This window comes from Oncorhynchus nerka, linkage group LG18, assembly GCF_034236695.1.
Source record: "Oncorhynchus nerka isolate Pitt River linkage group LG18, Oner_Uvic_2.0, whole genome shotgun sequence".
Classification (NCBI taxonomy): Eukaryota; Metazoa; Chordata; class Actinopteri; order Salmoniformes; family Salmonidae; genus Oncorhynchus; species Oncorhynchus nerka.
Window position 1 is genome coordinate 65,446,134 of NC_088413.1, and position 24,924 is coordinate 65,471,057.

Sequence of the window (24,924 nt, forward strand, 5' to 3'; positions counted from 1 at the left end):
ATGGAATGTGTATTTTCTATTATATTTCATTGCTTTGTTAAACTGAGAAGAAGGATTGTCAGGACAGAATTCTATGGTCATTTCTTCCTCAAAATCTGTGAAGAGGCATCATCTGTCTTTCCATCATTTCCCTCTCGTTAGAGACAGCCTTCATATCAACAGGCTCTGACATGTTATTATCTCTTTATCATTTAGACCAGGGGTATTCACATTTTACCATACGAGGTCAGTAGCCTGCTGGTTTTCTGTTCTACCTGATAATGAATTGCACCCACCTGGTGTCCCAGGTCTAAATCAGTACCTTATAAGATGGGAACAATGAAAATGAAGAAAAAAACGCAATGGAACTGGCTTCGAGGTCCAGATCTGAGATTGAGGGATTTAGACTTTGTTTACGAGTCCACAATCCCAGACAGCAAATCAAATCAAATGTTATTAGTCACATGCGCCGAATACAACAGGTCTAATAGACGTTACCGTGAAATGCTTACTTACGCATCCCTAACCGACAGTGCAGTTTCAAAAAATACGGATAAGAATAAGAGATAAAAGTAACAAGTAATTAAAGAGCAGAAGAAAACAATAACAATATATACAGGGATGTGCCCGTACAGAGTCAATGTGCAGGGCACCGGTTAGTTGAGGTAGTATGTACATGTAGGTACAGTTAATTAAAGTGACCATGCATAGATGACAACAGAGAGTGGCAGTGGTGTGGAGAGGGGAGGGGGAGGGGGGGCAATGCGAATAGACTAGATGTTTGACTAGGGATTGGGGACACTGCCCAGGGTGCCGTTTTTTGGATGGGACGTTAAACGGGTGTCCTGGCTCTCTGAGGTCATTAAAGATTGTACTGGGCCTCTGTAGAGCCTTGCGGTCGGAGGCCGAGCAGTTGCCATACCAGGCAGTGATGCAACCCGTCAGGATGCTCTCGATGGTGCAGCTGTAAAACCTTTTGAGGATCTGAGGACCAATACCTAATCTCTTCAGTCTCCTGAGGGGGGAATAGTTTTTGTTGTGCCCTCTTCACAACTGCCTTGGTGTGCTTCAACCATGTTAGTTTGTTGGTGATGTGGACACCAAAAACTTGAAGCTCTCAACCTGCTCCACTGCAGCCCCGTCGATGAGAATGCGGGCGTGCTCGGTCCTCTTTTTTCCTGTGGTCCACAATCATCTCCTTTGTCTTGATCACCTTGAGGGAGAGGTTGTTGTCCTGGCACCACACGGCCAAGTCTCTGACCTTCTCCCAATAGGCTGTCTCATTGTTGTCGGTGATCAGGCCTACCACTGTTGTGTCATCAACATATTTAATGATGGTGTTGGATTCGTGCCTGGCCGTGCAGTCATGAGTGAACAGGGAGTACAGGAGGGGGCTGAGCATGCACCCCTGAGGGGCCCCTGTGTTGAGGATCAGTGTGGCGGAAGTGTTGCTACCTACTCTTACCACCTGGGGGCAGCCCGTCAGGAAGTCCAGGATCTAGTTGCAGAGGGAAGTATTTAGTCCCAGGGTACTTAGCTTATTGATGAGCTTTGAGGGCACTATGCTGTTGAACGCTGAGCTGTAGTCAATGAATTGCATTCTCACATAGTTGTTCCTTTTGTCCAGATGGGAAAGGGCAGTGTGGAGTGCAATAGACTGCATCATCTGTGGATCTGTTGGGGCTGTATTCAAATTGGAGTGGGTCTAGGGTTTCTGGGATGATGGTGTTGATGTGAGCCATGACCAGCCTTTCAAAGCACTTCATGGCTACAGACGTGAGTGCTATGGGTCGGTAGTCATTTAGGTAGGTTACCTTAGTGTTCTTGGGCACAGACATTATGGTGGTGTGCTTAAAACCAGTTGGTATTACAGACTCGGACAGGGAGAGGTTGAAAATGTCAGTGAAGACACTTTCTAGTTGGTCTGCGCATGCTCGCAGTACACATCCTGGCCCTGCGGCCTTGTGAATGTTGACTTGTTTAAAGGTCTTACTCACATCGGCTGCGGAGAGAGGGATGCTCTCATGCAGCTGGTGCTCTCATGCATGTTTCAGTGTTATTTGCCTCGAAGCGAGAAAAGAAGTAGTTTAGCTCGTCCGGTAGACTCGTGTCACTGGGCAGCTGGTTCGCGCCCGAGTATGGGCGAGGGGACGGTCTAAAGTTATACTGTTACACGGATATAGCCTGTAATCCATGGCTTCTGGTTGGGGTTTGTACGTACGGTCACTGTGGGGATGACATCATCGATGCACTTATTGATGAAGCCAATGACAGATATGGTGTACTCCTCAATGCCATTGGAGGAATCCCGGAATATATTCCAGTCTGTGCTATTAAACAGTCCTGTAGCTTAGCATCTGCTTCATCTGACCACTTTTTTATTGATCTAGTCAATGGTACTTCCTACTTTAATTCTTGCTTGTAAGCAGGCATCAGGAGGATGGAATTATGTTCAGATTTGCCAAATGGAGGCCGAGGGAGAACTTTGTATGCATCTCTGTGTGTGGAGTATATGTGGTCCAGAGTTCTTTCCCTCTGGTTGCACATTTAACATGCTGATAGGAATTTGGTAAAACTGATTTAAGTTTCCCTGAATTAAAGTCTCCGGCTACTAGGAGCGCCGCCTCTGGGTCAACATTTTCTTGTTTGCTTATGGGGGAATACAGCTCATTCAATGCTATGTTAGTGCCAGCCTCTGACTGTGGTGGTATGTCAAACAGCTACAAAGAATATAGATGAAAACTCTCTCGGTAGGTAATGTGGTCTACAGCTTATCATGAGATACTCTACCTCAGGCGAGCAATAGCTGGATACTTCCTTAGATATAGTACACCAGCTGTTGTTTACAAAATTACATTGACCGCCGCCCCTTGTCTTACCAGACGCTGCTGTTCTATCCTGCCGGTACATTGTATAACCAGCCAGCTGTATGTTGATATTGTCGTTGTTCAGCCACGACTCCGTGAAGCATAAGATGTTACAGTTTATAATACAATGGCTACTTCACGAACTAAATCCAACTCAGTTTTGGTAACGTCCTGGTACTGGTCACTATGTTTTGTTACCGTCTGTTGGTCTGTCAGAGTCCGCCATAACCCAGTGTGCATCTGTGATTACTTTGTGGCAAGTGTTTGAAGTGGGCTATGTTCCAGAGACTGTCTCCACTGGCTCCCTACTTCTAATGGTTCCCCTCATTGTCAGACAAACTTCATGTGGCTGAGACCTGCAATTATGTCTCATTTTCTCTATCGACAACACAGCTTTCATTGACGATACTCTGTATACTGTATTTGGTCTGGGATGGTAATCTACAGTATGGAAACCAGTCATCTTGCGTACTTTCTAACGACATGGACTGTATTATGTTCAGAAAATAGAGCTTCTTGAAATTAAATCTCTTATCCTCGTTGTACTTATCAATTTCATTCAACAAGCTTTATTCTCCAACAAAATGTACATATGATGGAACATTACATTTTTATTTGACTGATAACACACAAAATAAATTGACACTTGACTCACAAAGATCTGACTGGGTAGAGACATACAGCAGGACCACTATCATTATATTGCCATATGAGCACTGATAGGTATAGTATGTGGTTAGATTAACTTTCTATTGAATAAGTATTTTATTACATTTGATTCAAAACAGTATACCACACTGCTTTGATGTACCCTCTTACAAGAATAATATCGCTAAGATGCCTAGTACCTGAGCATGTTTCAAAAGGCTTTTCTCCCTGGTGTAATATGACGATACTGAATTCACATTGACCCCATGATGACTGGTCCAAGTGGAGACAATGTCAAACACATTGGCAAGTCAAAACAGTGTCTGTCTGTATGGAGGTTCAAGGAGAGGGAAACCTAACCACAGTGATTCCCACAAGTTTCTGATTTATTATGGTACCACAGAACTGAATAAACGTTCAAAGAAAGTTTGAAAAGTTGTCTATGTGTCTTTGTAAACAATTTACATTTCATTGTAAGCTACTAATCAAATGGTCTGATTTATAGTGAGTCGTTACATAAAGCACCACACATAATGTAATGCCCAAATGGGCAGAAATAATTGGACCCTGCAAGGACATTAGACAGCCCTTGAGCAAAATGTACCCAGCATTGAAAAATGCATTAAAAGTGATTGAGAAGTAAACTTTTATTGGACCTATGATTTTAAAGATGGCTATGAAAACCCACTGGCCACAGATGTCATTTCAACGTCTAGTTTTGATTTACATTTGGTTGAGTTGTCAACTGACATGAATTAAAAGTTAAATCCTCTGGCAAAATGTCACAATGTCATTGAATTTAGGTTGGGTCTAAAAAAAGACAATATTCCCTTACTTTGATTACTTTTTGAAAATCCAATCAGTTATCTATCTTGATTCAATGTCACATTGAATTGTTTTGTTCAAAGGACTTGGAAACAACATTGATTTTCTTTTTTTTAGTGGGAACAATAGTATGAGGAAATGACCAGATAAGGAAATTACACATAAAAACTAACATGAGAACATACATGTGGAAAATCTTTATATTTTCCTGAAACTGTGGTAATGGTCAGTGCTTTTTGAGGATGCAAAATGTTAACGGTTTTGTGGGGTAAAGATGCACAAACGTGTGGTCATTTTAATAATTCAATAAATGTGAATAACCTCAACTGATTTGGAGTGGAGAACTGTGGATGAAACATGTGACCTTATTTTTGGGTGGGTTTTATGGTAAATAGAACAATTATGAACACATTTTACTTTTGGTTCCTTGGGCCTAAACATTTCTGCTCTTGTCATATACACTGTGAGGTTCTAAGTTAACCACATTAATATCATTACTAAACGATTATTTGACTATTTTAAGCAGTCTGTCTATTTGTAGCACCGATATTAAGTTAAATTCCTCAGTCAACTCTGCTTTTCTGCTTTTGGTCTTGGTCCTTTTCTGTTTGCTTATTATGTTACTACACAGACAGCAGCTCCAAGTATTGGACAAACTGTCTTTGTATTTCGCTATGGGAAAGACAGACAGTCTCCACATTGATGCTGGTTTTATATCAATTCTTTGTACTGAATCATGCCGTTTAGAATTTAGAATTTCATTGTTCCATAACACTGTAAACTACAACTGTCATCTTAGTTTTCCTTAACAATTTAGATACTAAATACGTCAGTTTTAATACAAGAATTAGGCTTTTTGTTTAGGAAAAAAATATATATTTCTCTTTGGGGAGTTTTGAGACTGAAATCACAAGAATGTGTCAACATTGGATATTAAAAGGGGGAAAGTATTTGTACTATTGTTTTATGTGGAGGTATTACAAAACAATATTTTTCCAGAGGAGGACAAAGAAAGCACTTATTAAATGCAAATGGTACCTTAGGAACGGAGGCACCAGAACGGAGTTCTTGAACTGGAATTCCACATCCATTTATACTGAGGATACCACTTCAAATCAAATCAAATTTTATTGGTCACATACACATGGTTAGCAGATGTTAATGTGAGTGTAGCGAAATACTTTGTGTAAAATCGCCTTACAATTGCATTCTTTATGCGGGGCAACAGGTAGCCTACTGGCTAGGTGTCGCTTGGCAGATTATGAATTAAAGACTTTCTGTAGCATTTTCAGTTGAGTCAAGCAATGTGTGTGTGGTTTTGGGGGTTCTGACCATTTTGTTTTACATCAGAACTGCCTAGAAACTCTATTTGTGTAGTGATGTAAACATGGAAAAGGTTATTACATCAGGAATGACTGATATGTAATGCGCATTTTTAACTAGGCAAGCCAGTTTAAGAACAAATTCTTATTTACAGTGACAGCCTACCAGGGAACAGTGGGTCAACTGCCTTGTTCAGGGGCAGAACAACAGATGTTTACCTTGTCAGCTCAGGGATTCAATCCAGCAACATTTAGGTTGTGGCCCAATGCTCTAAGGAAGGAATAAAGCACTCCTTTAGATAAAGAAAGAGATTCTCCTCAAAGGTCAAGCATTCAGCATTCAGACAGTAGGTTTCCACAGAGTTTCCAAAACCAGACCAGCGACTGATTATAAGGAAGAAGGATGCAGGCAAAGAGCTCTCTAACTGTGGAGCAGTCCAGTCCTCAATCATGAATTAAAGCCTGTCCTCGTCTCAAACCTGTCCCTCCCATGTCCCACACATTTCCCAGACAATGGAAAAAAAAGACGTGTGAGAATACTGTAGAGTTCATAAGGCAGACAACATCAGTTCAGAGAAATTCCATGACCATTCTCTACTTTTAGTTCCCCACGTGTATAGTTCCTATAATCCAGTGATAAAATCTGAGTTTCAGAATATAGATCATCTGTGATGTCAGTGTGATGTCAAGTCTTGTGATCTGTGCTGGGAGGCTAAGCAGCACAGCTGCCACTTACAGGAAGTCCCTGAAGAGAAAACTGATTTTAATTGACCTTTGTCATACAAGTGTCATCTGATCTAATCTCATTAGCCTAGTCATTCAAGTGTTTTATGCTGTTGTTTACACTCTGTGTGCTCCTGCAGAGAGAGGAGGATAGGAGGAGAGGAGTCTCCATGTGTCCTCCATCTTGGCTCAAACAGCTTCCTCTCCAGCAGAAGGCACCACATGTAGTCTGAAACACAGCTGTGCAGATGGCTGTTACTCAGGCTACCGCTGTTTAGATTCCTCACTCCCAAAGAAGAACTGTTTATATTTGTGAAACAAACGTCTGATCCTGTCTAAGTGTGAGCTCTGATCACATGTTTTCCCTGAAGTGAAAATCTTCCCAGATGTTTCGCTATCTTGTCCAATGTTGTGTGTAGAGGGCTTGTGAGATGAATTGTCTTGGATACTTGACTGTTGCCATCAGCGGGTATTGTTAGGAGAGATCATTATTCATCAATCCGATTTTTCACTAAATGGACATATACTTTAAGAACTGTAAATATGATTTAATCTCCTATACTGTCACGTATCTTAGCGTAAATGGTCAGGGCATGGCATTTTAAGTTATTTTCCAAAACCTGTAAAAGTCAAACCCCATCCCATCCAATAGTCATCCTAGGACTTGTTATCCAAAATGTTAACAAGCTTACATGTTTATTATGCCTTTGTTGGAGTCTCCAAATACCATCAGGCAGTTGTGAGATATTTTATTACAAGTCATCTCCAATGTTTGGCATGGTCCATCAGCTTCCATTAAAACATGCTCCTTTCATCCCAACCTCTTACTTCCCTAAACCCATTGGATTTCACAGCAATACCAGCCAAATGACGCAGGAATTTGCTGGAATTCATATTATGTGTTTCTGCCTTCCGAGAACGATAGAACTCCACATGCTGCATCTTGAGTCCAAACTGTGATGACACTGGGAACAACAGACATCTAAATCTCTGGCGAGACAATTTTGTGTCATTCGGTCTTGATTGAATATAAACCATTTTCAAAAATAGAGAAACACCACAGTGATTTGATTACATTGGTTGAAATATAGGAAAATTTGTGTCTTGCGCCTTTTGCTTCTAAATAATATCAGAATTTGTGTAACATTTTAACCAGAGTCATGCAATCCCTTGAGTGAAATACGATAGTGAGTGGAATAATTAGCGGGTATGACACACTGGAACATGGATTGAGCTCTGAGGAGAGGGAAAACCTCCATATGACTTCAGAAGTTGTGTCTCCATTGTAAGATGGCGCCGGAGCAGAAGGCAGACGTTTTACGTGCCCCCAACCAATTGTGTTTTTTTTGTTTGTAACACATTTTTGTAAAACAAATTTTTACATAATGTTTCCGCTACCGTCTCTTATGACCAAAAATAACTAAATTACTCACCACAGACTAGCAGAATCCTTTTTCTTCTCTCATGACTCTGAGGCGGAGGATCTACGGCTCCCTCGGGAACAGGCCCCGACCCCAGTGATCTGCATGAAAAGGAGGCGAAGAAAGATAGGCCAGAGGGCAGGCTGCCTTCTGAAAGAGTCAGAGGTGATCGAATACGCCCCCACTCCCCTCAATTCTGCTAGCAAACATGCAATCTTTGGACAATAAAATGGATGAGTTTTTGGGACGATTAAACTACCAACGGAACATTAACTTTTAGGGCATGGATCCCGCTAACTTCTTGTTAATCCAACCGCGTTGTCAGATTTCAAAAATACTTTATGGGGATTATTTGAGGACAGCTCCCCACACCAAATTACTTTTCCAAACCAGCACAGGCATCACAAAATCCCAAATAGCGATAAAATAAATCACTTACCTTTGAAGATCCTCCTCTGTTTGCAATCCCAAGGGTCCCAGCTACACAACTAATGGTCATTTTGTTCAATAAAGTCCTTCTTTATATCCCAAAAATGTCCCTTTAGTTGGCGCACTTGATTCAGTAATCCACTCTTTCAACATGCATACAAACGAATCCAAAAAGTTACCAGTAAAGTTTGTCCAAACAAGTTAAACAATGTTTCTAATTAATCCTCAGGTACTTTAATATCTATATAAACAATCAAGTTTAAGACAGAGAATAGTTTGTTCAATAGGGAAGATAAATAACGAAGAGCGCACACCTCATTCACGCGCGCAACAAAACTACATTTCTAATGAGAGACACCTTGGAAAAACTACAACTACTCTGTCATTTTTCCAAAAACAAGCCTGAAACCCTTTCTAAAGATGGAAGCCATAGGAACTGCAATCTGGGAGCTATTTATTTGTATATTCCATAGACAAGCATTGAAATGGACTGTGAACTCAAAAGAACATTTTCCGGATGGATTTCTCTCGGGTTTTCGCCTGCCATGTCAGTTCTGTTATAATCACAGACATTATCTTAACAGAGTGTTTAACAGAGTGTTTTCTATCCAATGCCATCAATTATATGCATATCCTAGCTTCTGGGCCTGAGTAACAGGCAGTTTACTTTGGGCATGTCATTCATCCAAACTTCCGAACACTGCCCCCTAGCCCTAAGAGGTTTTAAGGCTACCAAAAGTCATAATTCAGACATGTTGAGGGGGTCAGGTTTTGATTAGCATGGAATGTGGTGTTTTTTGTTGATTTTTAACTTATTTCCTTCTTATACTCACTTCATAATCAGACCAATAGCCCATATCGACTTCAAAGAACAGTTGGTTTTGAAATCTGTATGTTTATGCTGCGGTTAACATCTTTAAAATAGAGGATTGGTTTTAGTGCATTTAACAATATCTTATAAACAAAGGTCCTTCAGACTCACTACTCTGATGCTCATATTTCTTTTGATGGTTAAGGATCAAAACCCCTATAGCATCAGGCTACATACAGTTGTGGGTACTGTATTTGGATTTCAAACCTCTGTGGGTTTTCTCCGCTTTTTAATGGTTAACACATGTCATCTGGTCACAAAAACACTACCTGAAGGCAATTTAGCACGCTCTTATAAGCGGGGCTTTAACAAATAAAAAGCGTGTATCAAATGTTTTGATCATCCAAGAAGCAAATAAAATGTTTTTAATAAGCCGTTTTATAGCCGTTAATGTTTGCATCCGGGCGCAGTGTGAAAATACTTGGATCCTTTGACTGCTGAGAATCCAGCGCTTTCAACAGTTTCCCATGTCTGCCAGTGGTAGCAGTCTTGGCCTCCAAATGCCTCTTCTCCCACTCTTTCTCTAGGGGATTTCTTCTATAGAACTCCCCTTGTAAGGGTATTTTCCCTTCATAATGATGAATTGAAATAAACTCAGTTGTTCCTTACTTGACATTTCTGATCGTTTTCCTAAGTGCTTGTTTTCTCTTTGGATGGAGATATTGAGCCAAAAATGCATAGGAGTAACAACCTGACCACTATCACATAGTTATTATTAGGCTACATGTAAATACATTTCTGATAATTAAAAAGCTGATAGCATTAAATTAATCGGCCACTAAATTTATGTTAAATCGAGTGGTTCTGATATAGCGTTGTTTTATTAATGTAATCTTGCATTCTGAACTATTAGCCTCAACTCTTCAGATAGTCCTCTTTGTGGGACTCCCATTTTGTATTCCTCAAAGTGTTCTTCTTCAGATAGTGTGCCGTGTTTGAAGCTCTTAACATGAACCTTGTGGTCATGCCGATATAATAAAGTATTTTAAACTTTCCACAGTTAGAAGAGTGACTGGGAAAGTAAGCTTGAATCCCTCCAAAGAGCACCTAAGACATTTATGGGGTTAAAGGCATACGCAAGCACTGCTTATAACTTACCTTTTTAATTGTGTGTCTTTGATGTGTACATCCCTGCTCCAAGGCTGCATATTAGCAGGGACTTCAAAAGGAGTTTCCCATGGGTGACTCATCTGGGAGAAACCACAGTGTTTTGTCTAGCGAGGTCACACACTACATCCTTCTGACTGGAATACCAAAGGCTGAGTGAATACTTCAAAATCAAATCAAATTTGATTTGTCACATGTGCCCTGAATACTACCCGCTGTAGCGCCTTATGGTCAGATGCCGAGCAGTTGCCATACCAAGTTAGTGATGCAACTGGTCAGGATGCTCTCGATGGTGCAACTGTAGAACTTTTTGATGATCTGGGGACCCACAGCAAATCTTTTCAGTCTCTTGAGGGGGAAAAGGCGTTGTTGAGCCCTCTTCACAACTTTCTTGGTGTGTTTGGACCATGGTAGTTTGTTGGTGATGTGGACACCAAGATACTTGAAACTCTCGACCTGCTCCATTACAGCCTTGTCGATGTGAATGGGGGCGTGTTCAGCCCTCCTTTTACTGTAGTCCACGATCATCTCCTTTGTCTTGATAATGTTGAGGGAGAGGTTGTTGTCCTGGCAATACACTGCCAGTTCTCTGACTTCTTCCCTGTAGGCTGTCTCATCGTTGTCGGTGATCAGGCCTACCACCATTGTGTTGTCAGCAAACTTAATGATATGGTTGGAGTCATGCTTGGCCACACAGTCACTGGAGTGGGTCTACTTCCTGCCTTAAGTTGTTGGTGACCAGTGAGAAATGTGGTTTCTGTCTGATGATGTCTCAATGAAAAGAGTTCAATAGGATGATTTTACATTGTTTAGACCAAACTGAAATGTTAAAAAATTAAGCCAGAAACCATTCTATACATTTTAGGCAAAAACCTGCTTGCCTCTGCTAGGAGGCTGTGGCGGCAAGTAGATCTTCCAGCATGACAATAACCCCAAATCTAATCAAAATCCACAAAGAAATGTTTAATTGACTATAAATCAACATTTTGCAATGGCCATCTCAGTCTCAAGACTTTAACCACATTGAAAACCTGTGGTTTGAAATTTAGAGGGCGGTTCATAAGAGCAGACGGGATATCAAGGATAGCAGGATATCAAGGATAGCAGGATATCAAGGATAGCAGGATATCAAGGATAGCAGGATATCAAGGATCCGGGAAAAGTTCCGTTCAGAGGAATGGTCTAGGATCCCCTACATAAAACATTTAAGAATAAGGCTCAGTGTCATTACCCTCAGAAGGGGAGGATGCTAGAGTACTGACAACAGGTTGTCAATCATTTTTATTTTATTTTATTGCTTCTTAAACAAAATCTCTTTCTCTGAGCATTTCCCAATTGTATTATTTATTTTATACAGACTTTTTTGCTCATCTTTATCAAGGGTGCTCATAATTATGGACCTGACTGTATATTATATACCCATTGATTCTTGAATATTAGAACTTGTATTATTTAACTTAGAATTCCTTACGAGGTTAGTTCAACTGTCGTACCCAATCAGAACCCAAAATATAAACATGTTTAAGTCCATTGTTTGCAAACAATGTAATTCTAAAAAAAATCACTGTACAGCCTCAAACATGGTTAGAACTCTAATTTTGACGTCAGGGATGGCCAATCCTTGCATCCATAGCTCTGTCTATGAATTTGATAGTGGCTACATTTCTCCAGCCCCATCCCTCATCTTTATACCAAAATAGTGGCAGGGTGGATGCTTTGTTATAGTTTGAACTGCAGATTGCCCCTTTGAAGCTGTACTCACTCTAGTAAAGACCGTTTTTGGGGGATTGGCATGTGACATGAGATATACTATATCCAGTGTTTGCAGCTACAGTGCATTTATCAAATAACTGGGACATAGACTGAGACACCACAGACATGAGACTGAAACAAAATGTACAATTTTCAGTAGTTTTATTGAAAAATGCCTCTTCTGTTTCAGAAATAAATAAGAAAATAAGGCTGTGGAATTCACAATGTGCAGTTAAAACATGAAAAGGCAATTCTATGTCCATAGTCTTGCAAACAAATTCCAACTGCATTTGGTATTGATACAAAACAATAACTATATTCTGATTTGTTTTTGTTTTGTTGAAATCTTAAATATACAACACAGACAGGCAACTCCACCTTTGGGAAAAATCAGCTGTGAGTTAGTATTATTAAAAAAAGATACACATTTGGTCTAATGTAACTAATTGAAAGCCTGATTTGATAATAGCTGGGAATCTTTGGGAACTTTTAATGGAGCTGGAACCAGTAACCCTCTTTCTGATGAAGAGGGTGGCCAACTACATGATTTCAAAAGAACAACAGACAGATTGACATTGTGAAATTTGCAATGAACTGTGAGGTACAGGGCTAATGTGAAGGGGTACAGAGACATACATATACCTTCCCCAGCGTATTTGCTGACTTTTCGATGATTAGTGCATTAAACATTGGACTCTAACACTTAATGCAGTTATGTTACAAGCAGAGACACTAAAAGAAACAGTTAGCAAGCACACAGGTTTGTAATGAAATAATGTCCAGATTCATTATATTTCCACTTAATCTTGCTAAACTTAATTTGTTGATGCGTAAAGATATGTTCAATAAAGCCAAGGGTATCAGACCCATAGATTTTATTCTCTGAATTTCACTTAATAATCGCACATGTAATAATGGAGATAAATTCAATATAACAATCCTTTGTTTTGTTTTTGTTTATGGTGCTATCCTCTCGGTATCGTCTCTTGATAGTGACCTCTTTCCTCTCTGGTTTCGTGAGTAACCAGGCGACTGTATTGCCTCAGATTCATCTTCCGGTTCTTCCTCGGGTATAGGGACTAGGTAGGTTTCAGGGTCGGGCTCGTAGCCGGTGGCTAGAAACATTAGTTTGGCCAATCAAACAGGACTTTAGTCAACAGGCTGAGACTTAACATGCACAATGTACATCCTAAACATGAATAATCAAACCAACGTGTTGAATGTATGGACCAAAGAACTGTCATTTATCTTGCTTGTATGTTAGAGTGATTACATGCGCTCCTGAACTTAATGTTATTGAGAAATATGAACCATATTGAACACATACATAAAGATAAATACCAATTCAAGTAATAAAGCTGGGATTGATTTGTAACAAAACACTAATCAACACTGCCACTTGTCTCTAGCTCTATCCTATCCTTTTTCTACTCCTAAAACCCATTGTGGTGTTACACAACAAATGTTCCTCAGCAAATTAACTAATATATACAGTGCCTTGCGAAAGTATTCGGCCCGCTTGAACTTTGCGAACTTTTGCCACATTTCAGGCTTCAAACATAAAGATATAAAACTGTATTTTTTTTTAGAAGAATCAACAACAAGTGGGACACAATCATGAAGTGGAACGACATTTATTGGATATTTCAAACTTCTTTAACAAATCAAAAACTGAAAAATTGGGCGTGCAAAATTATTCAGCCCCCTTAAATTAATACTTTGTAGCGCCACCTTTTGCTGCGATTACAGCTGTAAGTCGCTTGGGGTATGTCTCTATCAGTTTTGCACATCGAGAGACTGACATTTTTTCCCATTCCTCCTTGCAAAACAGCTCGAGCTCAGTGAGGTTGGTTGGAGAGCATTTGTGAACAGCAGTTTTCAGTTCTTTCCACAGATTCTAGATTGGATTCAGGTCTGGACTTTGACTTGGCCATTCTAACACCTGGATATGTTTATTTTTGAACCATTCCATTGTAGATTTTGCTTTATGTTTTGGATCATTGTCTTGTTGGAAGACAAATCTCCGTCCCAGTCTCAGGTCTTTTGCAGACTCCATCAGGTTTTCTTCCAGAATGGTCCTGTATTTGGCTCCATCCATCTTCCCATCAATTTTAACCATTTTCCCTGTCCCTGCTGAAGAAAAGCAGGCCCAAACCATGATGCTGCCACCACCATGTTTGACAGTGGGGATGGTGTGTTCAGGGTGATGAGCTGTGTTGCTTTTACGCCAAACATAACGTTTTGCATTGTTGCCAAACAGTTCAATTTTGGTTTCATCTGACTAGAGCACCTTCTTCCACATGTTTGGTGTGTCTCCCAGGTGGCTTGTGGCAAACTTTAAACAACACTTTTTATGGATATCTTTAAGAAATGGCTTTCTTCTTGCCACTCTTCCATAAAGGCCAGATTTGTGCAATATACGACTGATTGTTGTCCTATGGACAGAGTCTCCCACCTCAGCTGTAGATCTCTGCAGTTCATCCAGAGTGATCATGGGCCTCTTGGCTGCATCTCTGATCAGTCTTCTCCTTGTATGAGCTGAAAGTTTAGAGGGACGCCAGGTCTTGGTAGATTTGCAGTGGTCTGATACTCCTTCCATTTCAATATTATCGCTTGCACAGTGCTCCTTGGGATGTTTAAAGCTTGGGAAATCTTTTTGTATCCAAATCCGGCTTTAAACTTCTTCACAACAGTATCTCGGACCTGCCTGGTGTGTTCCTTGTTCTTCATGATGCTCTCTGCGCTTTTAACGGACCTCTGAGACTATCACAGTGCAGGTGCATTTATATGGAGACTTGATTACACACAGGTGGATTGTATTTATCATCATTAGTCATTTAGGTCAACATTGGATCATTCAGAGATCCTCACTGAACTTCTGGAGAGAGTTTGCTGCACTGAAAGTAAAGGGGCTGAATAATTTTGCACGCCCAATTTTTCAGTTTTTGATTTGTTAAAAAAGTTTGAAATATCCAATAAATGTCGTTCCACTTCATGATTGTGTCCCACTTGTTGTTGATTCTTCACAAAAAAATACAGTTTTATATCTTTATGTTTGAAGCCTGAAATGTGGCAAAAGGTCGCAAAGTTCAAGGGGGCCGAATACTTTCGCAAGGCACTGTATATATACTACCGTTCAAAAGTTCAGGGTCACTTAGAAATATCCTTGTTTTTGAAAGAAAAGCAAATTTTGCCCATTAAAATAACATCAAATTAATCAGAAATACAGTGTAGGCATTATTAATGTTGTAAATGACTATTGTAGCTGGAAACGGCAGATTTTGTATGGAATATCTACATAGGCCCATTATCAGCAACCATCACTCCTGTGTTCCAATGGCACGTTGTGTTAGCTAATCCAAGTTTATCATTTTAAAAGGCTAATTGATCATTAGAAAACCCTTTTGCAATTATGTTAGCACAGCTGAAAACTGCCGTGCTGATTAAAGAAGCAATAAAACTGGCCTTCTTTAGACTAGTTGAGTATCTGGAGCATCAGAATTTGTGGGTTTGATTACAGGCTCAAAATGTCCAGAAACAAATACTTTCTTCTGAAACCAGTCAGTCTATTCTTGTTCTGAGAAATGAAGGCTATTTCATGCGAGAAATTGCCAAGAAACTGAAGATCTCGTACAACGCTGTGTACTACTCCCTTCACAGAACAGCGCAAACTGGCCCTAACCAGAATAGAAAGAGGAGTGGGAGGCCCCGGTGCACAACTGAGCAAGAGGACAAGTACATTAGAGTGTCTAGTTTGAGAAACAGACGCCTCACATGTCCTCAACTGGCAGCTTCATTGAATAACACTCGCAAAACACCAGTCTCAACTTAAACAGTGAAGAGGCAACTCCAGTATGCTGGCCTTCTAGGCAGAGTTGCGAAGAAAAAGCCATATCTCAGACTGGCCAATAAAAAGAAAAGATTAAGATGAGCAAAAGAACACAGACACTGGACAGTGGAACTCTGCCTAGAAGGCCAGCATCCCGGAGTCGCTTTGTCATTATGGGGTATTGTGAGTAGATTGATGAGGAAAAAGTCAAGGTGTCTGAATACTAAATATATATATAAACAGAAGAAAATGGTAGGAAAAGAACGTTTAGCATAGGTTAGGCAAACATACAAAGAATATCATGATTAAATGTACAAATGTCACATGCTTCGGTTTGGACCGGAGCACAAGCTGTGTAAATCACAGGCCTCATACTGTAATAAAACAGAGGTTATGCTGGCAGTAAGTCAGTAAGAAGCGGGTTATAAGGCACAAGCTCAATACAGATGTTAAATGATTTTAGTGGATTGTGTGGTTCAAACATAATTTACAAGGCACAATTAGTTTATTTACAGATATCACCTCTACGTCAACATGTTAACACTTGTTCTTTGGCTATGATATCCACTTTGTTAGTAGTTTTTGGTTTGTTTGTTTTTTTACATGCTCCTTCCGGCGTAGAGAAGCACTCTCTCTCTGTTTGCTGGGGTTTTGGTTCAAGATGCAAACAGGCCAGTAGGGTTGCCATCTCTGCAGCTTGTCTGATAGTAGCTGTGAAGTGGTGTTAGTGCGAGTCCACTCCTTTCTGACTCGTTTTTGGGTTTTTAACGTTGTTCATTAATTATGTCCCCGGTGGTTATCCTTAAGGGCTCATTAGCCAGTGAGCTAACATCTCAGAAACAGGACTGTAAGCAGCACAGGCAGCATAGAGAGTTTACTAGGACCGACCTGGAAACAGTTCAAACAGGGGGTTAGATCTCTCTGTTGCAGAAAGTTATTTGCCATTTCTATTTCTACTTGGCAGTGTTTAACATGCAATTATGAATATCCACTCTATAACAAACATATTGAGACCTTGGACGTAAAGGGTTCATAATGTTGCCAAAAGGGGGTTGTCGAGACAAAAATACGCCCACTGTCCCATTTGAATAAACTTTTGTTAACAACTGCGTTTTGTTTAGAACCCTTGAAACCCATGACCTCCGTACATTGAACCAGAGCGTTAGCTGTTGAGTATAAAGTTGTAAATAAATTAGTGTGCATACGTTACATTCACTATGTATTCAGCTACCCTGCCATGCAGATTGGGATTCAGTCAGTTGTGGACATACCTGGGTAACCTTGTCCATTGTAAGGAATGCCAACACACTGGGAGGAGTCGCAGTAGCCAGGGGGTCCAGGTGGTCCCCTCACTCCTGAGGTTCCCTGGCGACCAGGAGGGCCCCGAGGCCCAGCAGAGCCCGTAGTACCTGTGGCGCCAGTTCGAGCCTCGCCTGGTGGCCCTGGGAGTAGGGAGAGGGAGATGGGTTGTGGAAAATAATTCAAGAATAGTCAGAACGAAACCTCCCTGACATCACCCTTAAATCCCAACTGGAAGTGGAGGGGGGGGACTATTGGTTTCTACCACTGTAATTTAAATATTTAGACTGCTCAATTAAAAGTCTGATAAGAAGTGAGCCAGCTCTGGTGAGTTACTCCCTGCCCCTGTCTGTCTAGACAGTACAAACAAAGGATGGAATTTCCTCCACTCTCTCGCTCTCTCTTGCTCTTTGATCTCTTAAGTGAGCACATGTGTTGTCAATGAAGGAGCCACCAAAGCAACGCTCATTGTACAATAATCTGATTCTCCCACTCAACAATGAGTCATCATCGCTAGCTAACTAGCTTCCTCCTACAGGAGTTTAGTAGTGTCTTACTTCATTCACAGAAACAGACTTGGCAGTGTTCGACAGGAGGGGGAAGTAGACATCATATATAGCCTGACATTCCCACTAGCCCCCCTAACCCTTGTGATAGGAAAGCTTCTGGGGACTCAGGGCCTTCACATGCTGAATATCAATTAAAGGTGGATGTTATGTTGCCTCCATAAAGACAGCATAATATCAACAGTGAATAAGACTATTAGAGACTAATCCTCAGCCATTTCTAGAATGGGTTTGGGATCACTGATGAATGAGAGGTCGGGGTAACATTGTTTTGATGAGAGAAGATAGCAACTATAATGCGTAATGTTCAATCTTTCATCCAGAAATAGACCTTGGTTCTCAATTCCTTATCGTATGTCGATCAAGACGTGTGAACATATCTGTGCGGACCAATCCCGTGAAGAAGAAGCATAAATTCTCTCTCGAAAAGAGAAGTGTTTTTCTGGGAATACGTTTGACGGTTCACTGAGAATTTATGAAACACAGCTGCCCAAACGAAGGTTCATGAGACACATCTAGGTAAATCTTGGCCTGCCCCTTGGGTCTGTCATTTATATTGCACTGGGAGGAGTTCTAAGAGTCACAAAGAGAGGTCCAGGGATAGGATTTAGAACAAAATGGCTACCATGGTGAAATAAGTTAAGAACTGTAGATCAGGAAGTAGTGAATAGGAACCTCCTGTCTCCAGGTGTTGAGCACAACCATTTACAGTTAGTATGCGGGAAGATTCTTATGTTCCATACCTTGTTGTTAAGGTACAGTTGAAGTCGGAAGTTTACATACACCTTAGCCAAATACATTTAAATTCACCTTAGCCAAATACATTTAATACATTCACAATTTCTGACATTTAATCCTAGTAAAAATTTCCCGTCTTAGGTCAGTTAGGATCACCACTTTATTTGAAGAATGTGAAATGTCAGAATAATAGTAGAAATAATGATTTCTTTCTTTCATCACATTCCCAGTGGGTCAGAAGTTTGCATACACTCAATTAGTATTTGGTAGCATTGCCTTTAAATTGTTTAACTCGGGTCAAACGTTTCGGGTAGCCTTCCACAAGCTTCCCACAATAAGTTGGGTGAATTTTGGCCCATTCCTCCTGAGAGAGCTGGTGTAACTGAGTCCGGTTTGTAGGCCTCCTTGCTCGCACACTCTTTTTCAGTTCTGCCCACAAATGTTCAATATGATTGAGGTCAGGGCTTTGAGATGGCCACTCCAATACCTTGACTTTGTTGTACTTAAGCCATTTTGCCACAACTTTGGAAGTATGCTTGGGGTCATTGTCCATCTGGAAGACCCATTTGCGACCAAGCTTTAACTTCCTGACTGATTTCTTGAGATGTTGCTTCAATATCCACATAATTTTTGTTCCTTATGATGCCATTTATTTTGTGAAGTGCACCGGTCCCTCCTGCAACAAAGCACCCCTACAACATGATGCTGCCACCCCCGTGCTTCACGGTTGGGATGGTGTTCTTCGGCTTCCAAGCCTCCCCCTTTTTCCTTCAAACGTAACGATAGTCATTATAGCCAAACAGTTCTATTTTTGTTTCATCAGACCAGAGGACACTTCTCCAAAATGTACGATCTTTGTCCCCATGTGCAGTTGCAAACTGTAGTCTGGCTTTTTATGGTGGTTTTGAGCAGTGGCTTCTTCCTTGTTGAGCGGCCTTTCAGGTTATGTCGATATAGGACTCGTTATACTGTGGATACACATACTGTTGTACCTATTTCCTCCAGTATCTTCACAAGGTCCTTTGCACTTTTCGCACCAAAGTACGTTCATCTCTAGGAGACAGAATGCGTCTCCTTCCTGAGCGGTGTGATGGCTGCGTGGTCCCATGGTGTTTATACTTGCATACTATTGTTTGTACAGATGAACCTGGTACCTTCAGGCATTTGGAAATTGCTCACAAGGATGAACCAAACTTGTGGAGGTCTACACATTTTTTTCTGAGGTCTTGACTGATTTCTTTTGATTTTCCTATGATGTCAAGCAAAGAGGCACTGAGTTTGAAGGTAGGCCTTGAAATACATCCACAGGTACACCTCCAATTGACTCAAATGATGTCAATTAGCCAATCATAAGCTTCTAAAGCCATTACATAATTTTCTGGAATTTTCCAAGCTGTTTAAAGGCACAGTCAACTTAGTGTATGTAAACTTCTGACCCACTGGAATTGTGATACAGTGAATTATAAGTGTAATAATCTGTCCGTAAACAATTGTTGGAAAAATTACTTGTGTCATGCACAAAGTAGATGTCCTAACCGACTTGACAAAACTACAGTTTGTTAACAAGAAATTTGTGGAGTGGCTGAAAATCGAGTTTTAATGACTCCAAATAAGTGTATGTGAACTTCCGACTTCAACTGTATATGAGGCAACTTACTGAGTCGGGGGCTTACGTTAATGGTCTCTGTTTTCTTGTGAGATGGGAGACCTTGGCAGAGGCATAGCTGTGAAATGGGTTATTGTACATGAGAAGTGAGTGATGGCCAAGGTCTTACCAGGGGGACCACTGAGTCCTCTCTGTCCTCTCTGTCCTGTTCCAGGGGATCCTCTCTCTCCCTTCTCTCCTGGTGCCCCTGCAACAGCACAATCAGATACACATGCAACAGGTTATTAGCAATGACAAAAAGTCTCATTGTACAGCACCATGTATTTGTAATAACCACCAATGAGCATGTCTGAGGATGGAGGAAATTGTAGCATGGATCAGATTTACTATAGGAAGTGAAGCATGATGGCAGATGACCATCAATTATTTACATGATGTGATGAACTCTATATATTTAGAATAGATGTGTTTTGTACAATCGCTTGCAATCAAAACTTCCATTTGATCTTTGTGCTCCAGTCATTATTTAATTGTACCATTGTTGTAAACGTTGCAATGTTACTCCAGGCTCAAAGAACAGACCAACCGTTATCCTAGGATGTTAGATAGGTTAAAGAAGAGGACCGTGTCCTGTCATAACTTAAAGTTTTGCATCTCTGATAGGTTGTAATTGACTTTCTAGCCATACAAAAACAGGAAGTAATAAAAACAGGCAAAAAATACATAAACAGCACACTATCACTCACCTCTCTCTCCTTGGTTGCCAGGTAAGCCGGGGTTTCCAGGGAAACCATTTCGGCCAGTCTGTCCAGGTTCTCCACGAGGACCTGTGTTGCCGGCGGGACCAGGGGGGCCTGCGGGGCCTGGGTTGTTGCTAGAGTAACCGGTGGGGATCTGGTTGATCATATTATTAATTCTGCTCATTTGACCTGAGAGGAATGAATGAAGATATGATTAAGGCAGAGAGAAAAATCACATAGATGGTTTATTTGTATACATTGTATGTGTGTGTAGGTGTACCCAACCAATGCTGGTTTATGAAGGTCTAAATAGGAACTCACTATTCACAAGCTGTTCGCAAACTTGTCTGGCAATGGAACGCATCAGATTCTGAGATGCAAAGTCCCCCTGGAAAACAAACACATTTTGGTGAGACAAGGTCATGCTACTCTGAGAAGCAGGAGTCGACAACAGGCTACTCTGAGAAGCAGGGGTCGACAACAGGCTACTCTGAGAAGCAGGGGTCGACAACAGGCTACTCTGAGAAGCAGGGGTCGACAACAGGCTACTCTGAGAAGCAGGGGTCGACTACATGCTACTCTGAGAAGCAGGGGGGTCGACTACAGGCTACTCTGAGAAGCAGGGGTCGACTACAGGCTACTCTGAGAAGCAGGGGTCGACAACAGGCTACTCTGAGAAGCAGGGGTCGACTACATGCTACTCTGAGAAGCAGGGGTCGACAACAGGCTACTCTGAGAAGCAGGGGTCGACAACAGGCTACTCTGAGAAGCAGGGGTCGACAACAAGCGTCTGGCGGGCAAATAAAAAAGCACCTCCCAAAGTTCTGAGGATTTTTGTTTTTCGTCAAAAAAGGACTAAAATCACCAGGGATTCAGATAAAAATTAGTTTCATTTAGGAAATCTGTTCACCAAGTATTCCCACGAATAAAAAAAGATACGTGATCATGTCTCTATGTAATTAAGGTATGAAATGGTTGTTCTTTTCCAATACAACCTCTTTTGTGCCTTACTTGTGGTCAATTTGCAGTGGACAAATGATTATAATTATGTTACGGCACCATTGACCATCGGCTCCGACAAAAAAACAGCCCACGGCGTGAATCTAGTTGTCTAGTCCTGGACTAAAGGATACAGCAGTTTCCTAGTCCTGGACTAAAGGATACAGTAGTTGTCTAGTCCTGGACTAAAGGATACAGTAGTTGTCTAGTCCTGGACTAAAGGATACAGTAGTTGTCTAGTCCTGGACTAAAGGATACAGTAGTTGTCTAGTCCTGGACTAAAGGATACAGCAGTTTCCTAGTCCTGGACTAAAGGATACAGTAGTTGTCTAGTCCTGGACTAAAGGATACAGTAGTTGTCTAGTCCTGGACTAAAGGATACAGCAGTTGTCTAGTCCTGGACTAAAGGATACAGTAGTTGTCTAGTCCTGGACTAAAGGATACAGTAGTTGTCTAGTCCTGGACTAAAGGATACAGTAGTTGTCTAGTCCTGGACTAAAGGATACAGTAGTTGTCTAGTCCTGGACTAAAGGTTACAGTAGTTGTCTAGTCCTGGACTAAAGGATACAGTAGTTGTCTAGTCCTGGACTAAAGGAAAGGAGTCCTGGACTAAAGGATACAGTAGTTGTCTAGTCCTGGACTAAAGGATACAGTAGTTGTCTAGTCCTGGACTAAAGGATACAGTAGTTGTCTAGTCCTGGACTAAAGGATACAGTAGTTGTCTAGTCCTGGACTAAAGGATACAGCACATACCCTCTCTCCCTTTTCTCCTTTTATTCCAGACAGTCCCTGTGGAAAAGAGGAAACATGGATGTTCTCAATACAAGGAAAGCCATTCATTTGCATGAGATTTGCAACAAAACACCACAAATACGCTATGAAATAGGAAGTTGGTTAACATTTTCCAATTTAATCAAATGAAGTGGGATGATTCAAGACAGTCTTTGAAGAGGTAGGATTTCAGATGTTTTTGGAAGATGGCTAGGGACTCTGCTGTCCTTGATGAAACATACATCATCATCATATGACCACTTGTATTTGTACATACTGGGTTTCCTGTGTCTCCTGGTTTTCCTGGGCTTCCTGTGTTTCCTGGTGAACCCGGAGATCCTGGACTTCCCTGGATGATGAGAAGATGGACAGCATTATTGCTACATCCACTTACCAAAGTTACGAAACAGTAAACATAAGGACAACAACCACTCCTGGTCCCTGTTAAATAGCTGTTGCACAATAGAGACCAGCCCTATACTGAGATGTATATCCACAGTCAAGGCACAACTTGGTATACTGTGCCAAGAACATTTAAAGGACAACACCACCCAAAAACTATCTTTTGGTATTTGTTTCATTTCCGGTTGTATTTCTGTATCTTGAAAACTTGATTGCTGACATGCAAAACATTTTTGGTACAATATCAACAATGGACTAATGAAACAAATACCAAAAGATAGTTTCTCGGTGGAATTTTCCTTTATCTGGGTGGAAACACTCCCAACAGGGATGGGATGCTTAATGGTCCTCAGAGCAGACCGAATGGTAAAGTAGGCTATATATTAATATATTTATTTTATTTTTTATTTAACCTTTATTTAACTAGGCAAGTTAGTTACGAACAAATTCTTATTTACAATGACGGGCCTACATGTTGACAATGATGTGCTGGCCCTTTGCCTATTGGTATGGTGTGGCCATTAACTAATGTAGAGGCAGGCCTCAATCATAGTAGGGAGAATGAGATGCATGTTTTAGCTGCATTACTGACTGAAGGACTGAGTTTGTCCGTGTTTTGATCACGTCTTCTGGCTGCAGTACTCACCATCGGTCCTGTTGGACCTCTAGGTCCCGATGGTCCTTCCTTCCCTGGTGGTCCCTGGGAAGAGAAGATAGACACTCACAACAGGCAGCAATAAAAGTTGGCATTAAGTTGTTGTTGTGTTAAAGGTATGTTGTCAATGTTAACTTTATTTCTGTATATATGTACTGTACGTTTTATGGTTGTCACGCCCTGGTCTAAGTATTTTGTGTTTTCTTCATGTATTGGGTCAGGCCAGGGTGTGGCATAGAGTTTTTGTATTGTGGTGTGTTTTGTCTTGGGATTTTGGAATGTGTGTATAGTGGGATTGTAGCTTAGTGGGGTGTTCTAGGAGAGTCTATGGCTGTCTGAAGTGGTTCTCAATCAGAGGCAGGTGTTTACCGTTGTCTCTGATTGGGAACCATATTTAGGCAGCCATATTCTTTGGTTGTATTGTGGGTGATTGTCCTGTGTGTCTTGATGTCCTGGTTAGAGGTTAGTAGACACTTGTATAGGCTGTTTTCGTTTTTCGTTTTGTAGTGTTAGTGTTTTGTTGTGTGTTACGTTTGTTTATTAAAGATGAATCACAACAGACACGCTGCAGTTTGGTCCGACTCTCCTTCACCATTAGAAAGCCGTTACAGAATCACCCACCACAGGACCAAGCAGCGTGTCAACAGGCAGGAGTCACAGGAGAAGCAGCAGCTACAGTGGGAGAGATTGCACTACCTGGAGAAATGGACATGGGAGGAGGTACTGGACGGTAAAGGACCCTGGGATCAGCCTGGAGATTATTGTCGCCCCAAAGCCGAGCTGGAGGCAGCAAAAGCAGAGAGGCGGCATTATGAGGAGCTAGCACGGCAGAGCGGATGGAAGCCTGAGAGTCAGCCCCAAAAATGTATTGGGGGGGAAGGCTCACAGGGAGTATGGCTACGCTAGGTAGGAGACCTATGCTAACTTCCTGTGGTTACCGGGGGGCTAGAGAGACCGGGCAGGCACCTTGTTATGCAGTGGTGCGCACGGTGTCCCCAGTGCGGGTGCATAGCCCGGTGCGGTATATTCCAGCTCCTCGTATCGGCCGGGCTAGAGTGGGCATCGAGCCAGGTAAGGTTGGGCAGGCTCGGTGCTCAAGAGCTCCAGTGCGCCTGCACGGTCCGGTCTATCCAGTACCACCTCCACACCCCAGCCCTCCGGTAGCAGCTCCCCGCACCAGGCTTCCTGTGCGTGTCCTCTGTTCATTACCACCAGTGCCAGCACCACGCATCAGGCCTACAGTGTGTCCCGCCTGTCCAGCGCTGTCCCGGAGCGCTCCCGCCTGTCCGGCGCCGCTGCCGGAGCCTCCCGCCTGTCCGGCGCCGCTGCCGGAGCCTCCCGCCTGTCCGGCGCCGCTGCCGGAGCCTCCCGCCTG

General features: G+C 41.7%; 1 protein-coding gene across 2 annotated transcripts in view; it reads right to left on the reverse strand.

Moving 5' to 3' along the window:
• Positions 1-12,089: 12,089 nt before the first annotated feature.
• The window catches only part of LOC115146346 (collagen alpha-1(XII) chain-like), a 93,694-nt gene continuing 80,859 nt past the window's right edge, over positions 12,090-24,924 (reverse strand). The window contains exons 59-66 of one of the 2 annotated variants that reach the window (XM_029688371.2): positions 23,541-23,594; positions 22,770-22,841; positions 22,475-22,510; positions 21,044-21,110; positions 20,729-20,911; positions 20,152-20,229; positions 17,045-17,215; positions 12,090-13,059 (exon numbers count right to left, since the gene is read on the reverse strand). In XM_029688371.2, coding sequence (XP_029544231.1) covers positions 12,902-13,059; positions 17,045-17,215; positions 20,152-20,229; positions 20,729-20,911; positions 21,044-21,110; positions 22,475-22,510; positions 22,770-22,841; positions 23,541-23,594 — 819 coding nt within the window. In that variant the 3' untranslated portion in view covers positions 12,090-12,901. Of the gene's footprint in view, positions 13,060-16,256; positions 16,662-17,044; positions 17,216-20,151; positions 20,230-20,728; positions 20,912-21,043; positions 21,111-22,474; positions 22,511-22,769; positions 22,842-23,540; positions 23,595-24,924 lie in introns of those variants that run through there. The other variant, XM_029688372.2, reaches the window with a different exon arrangement.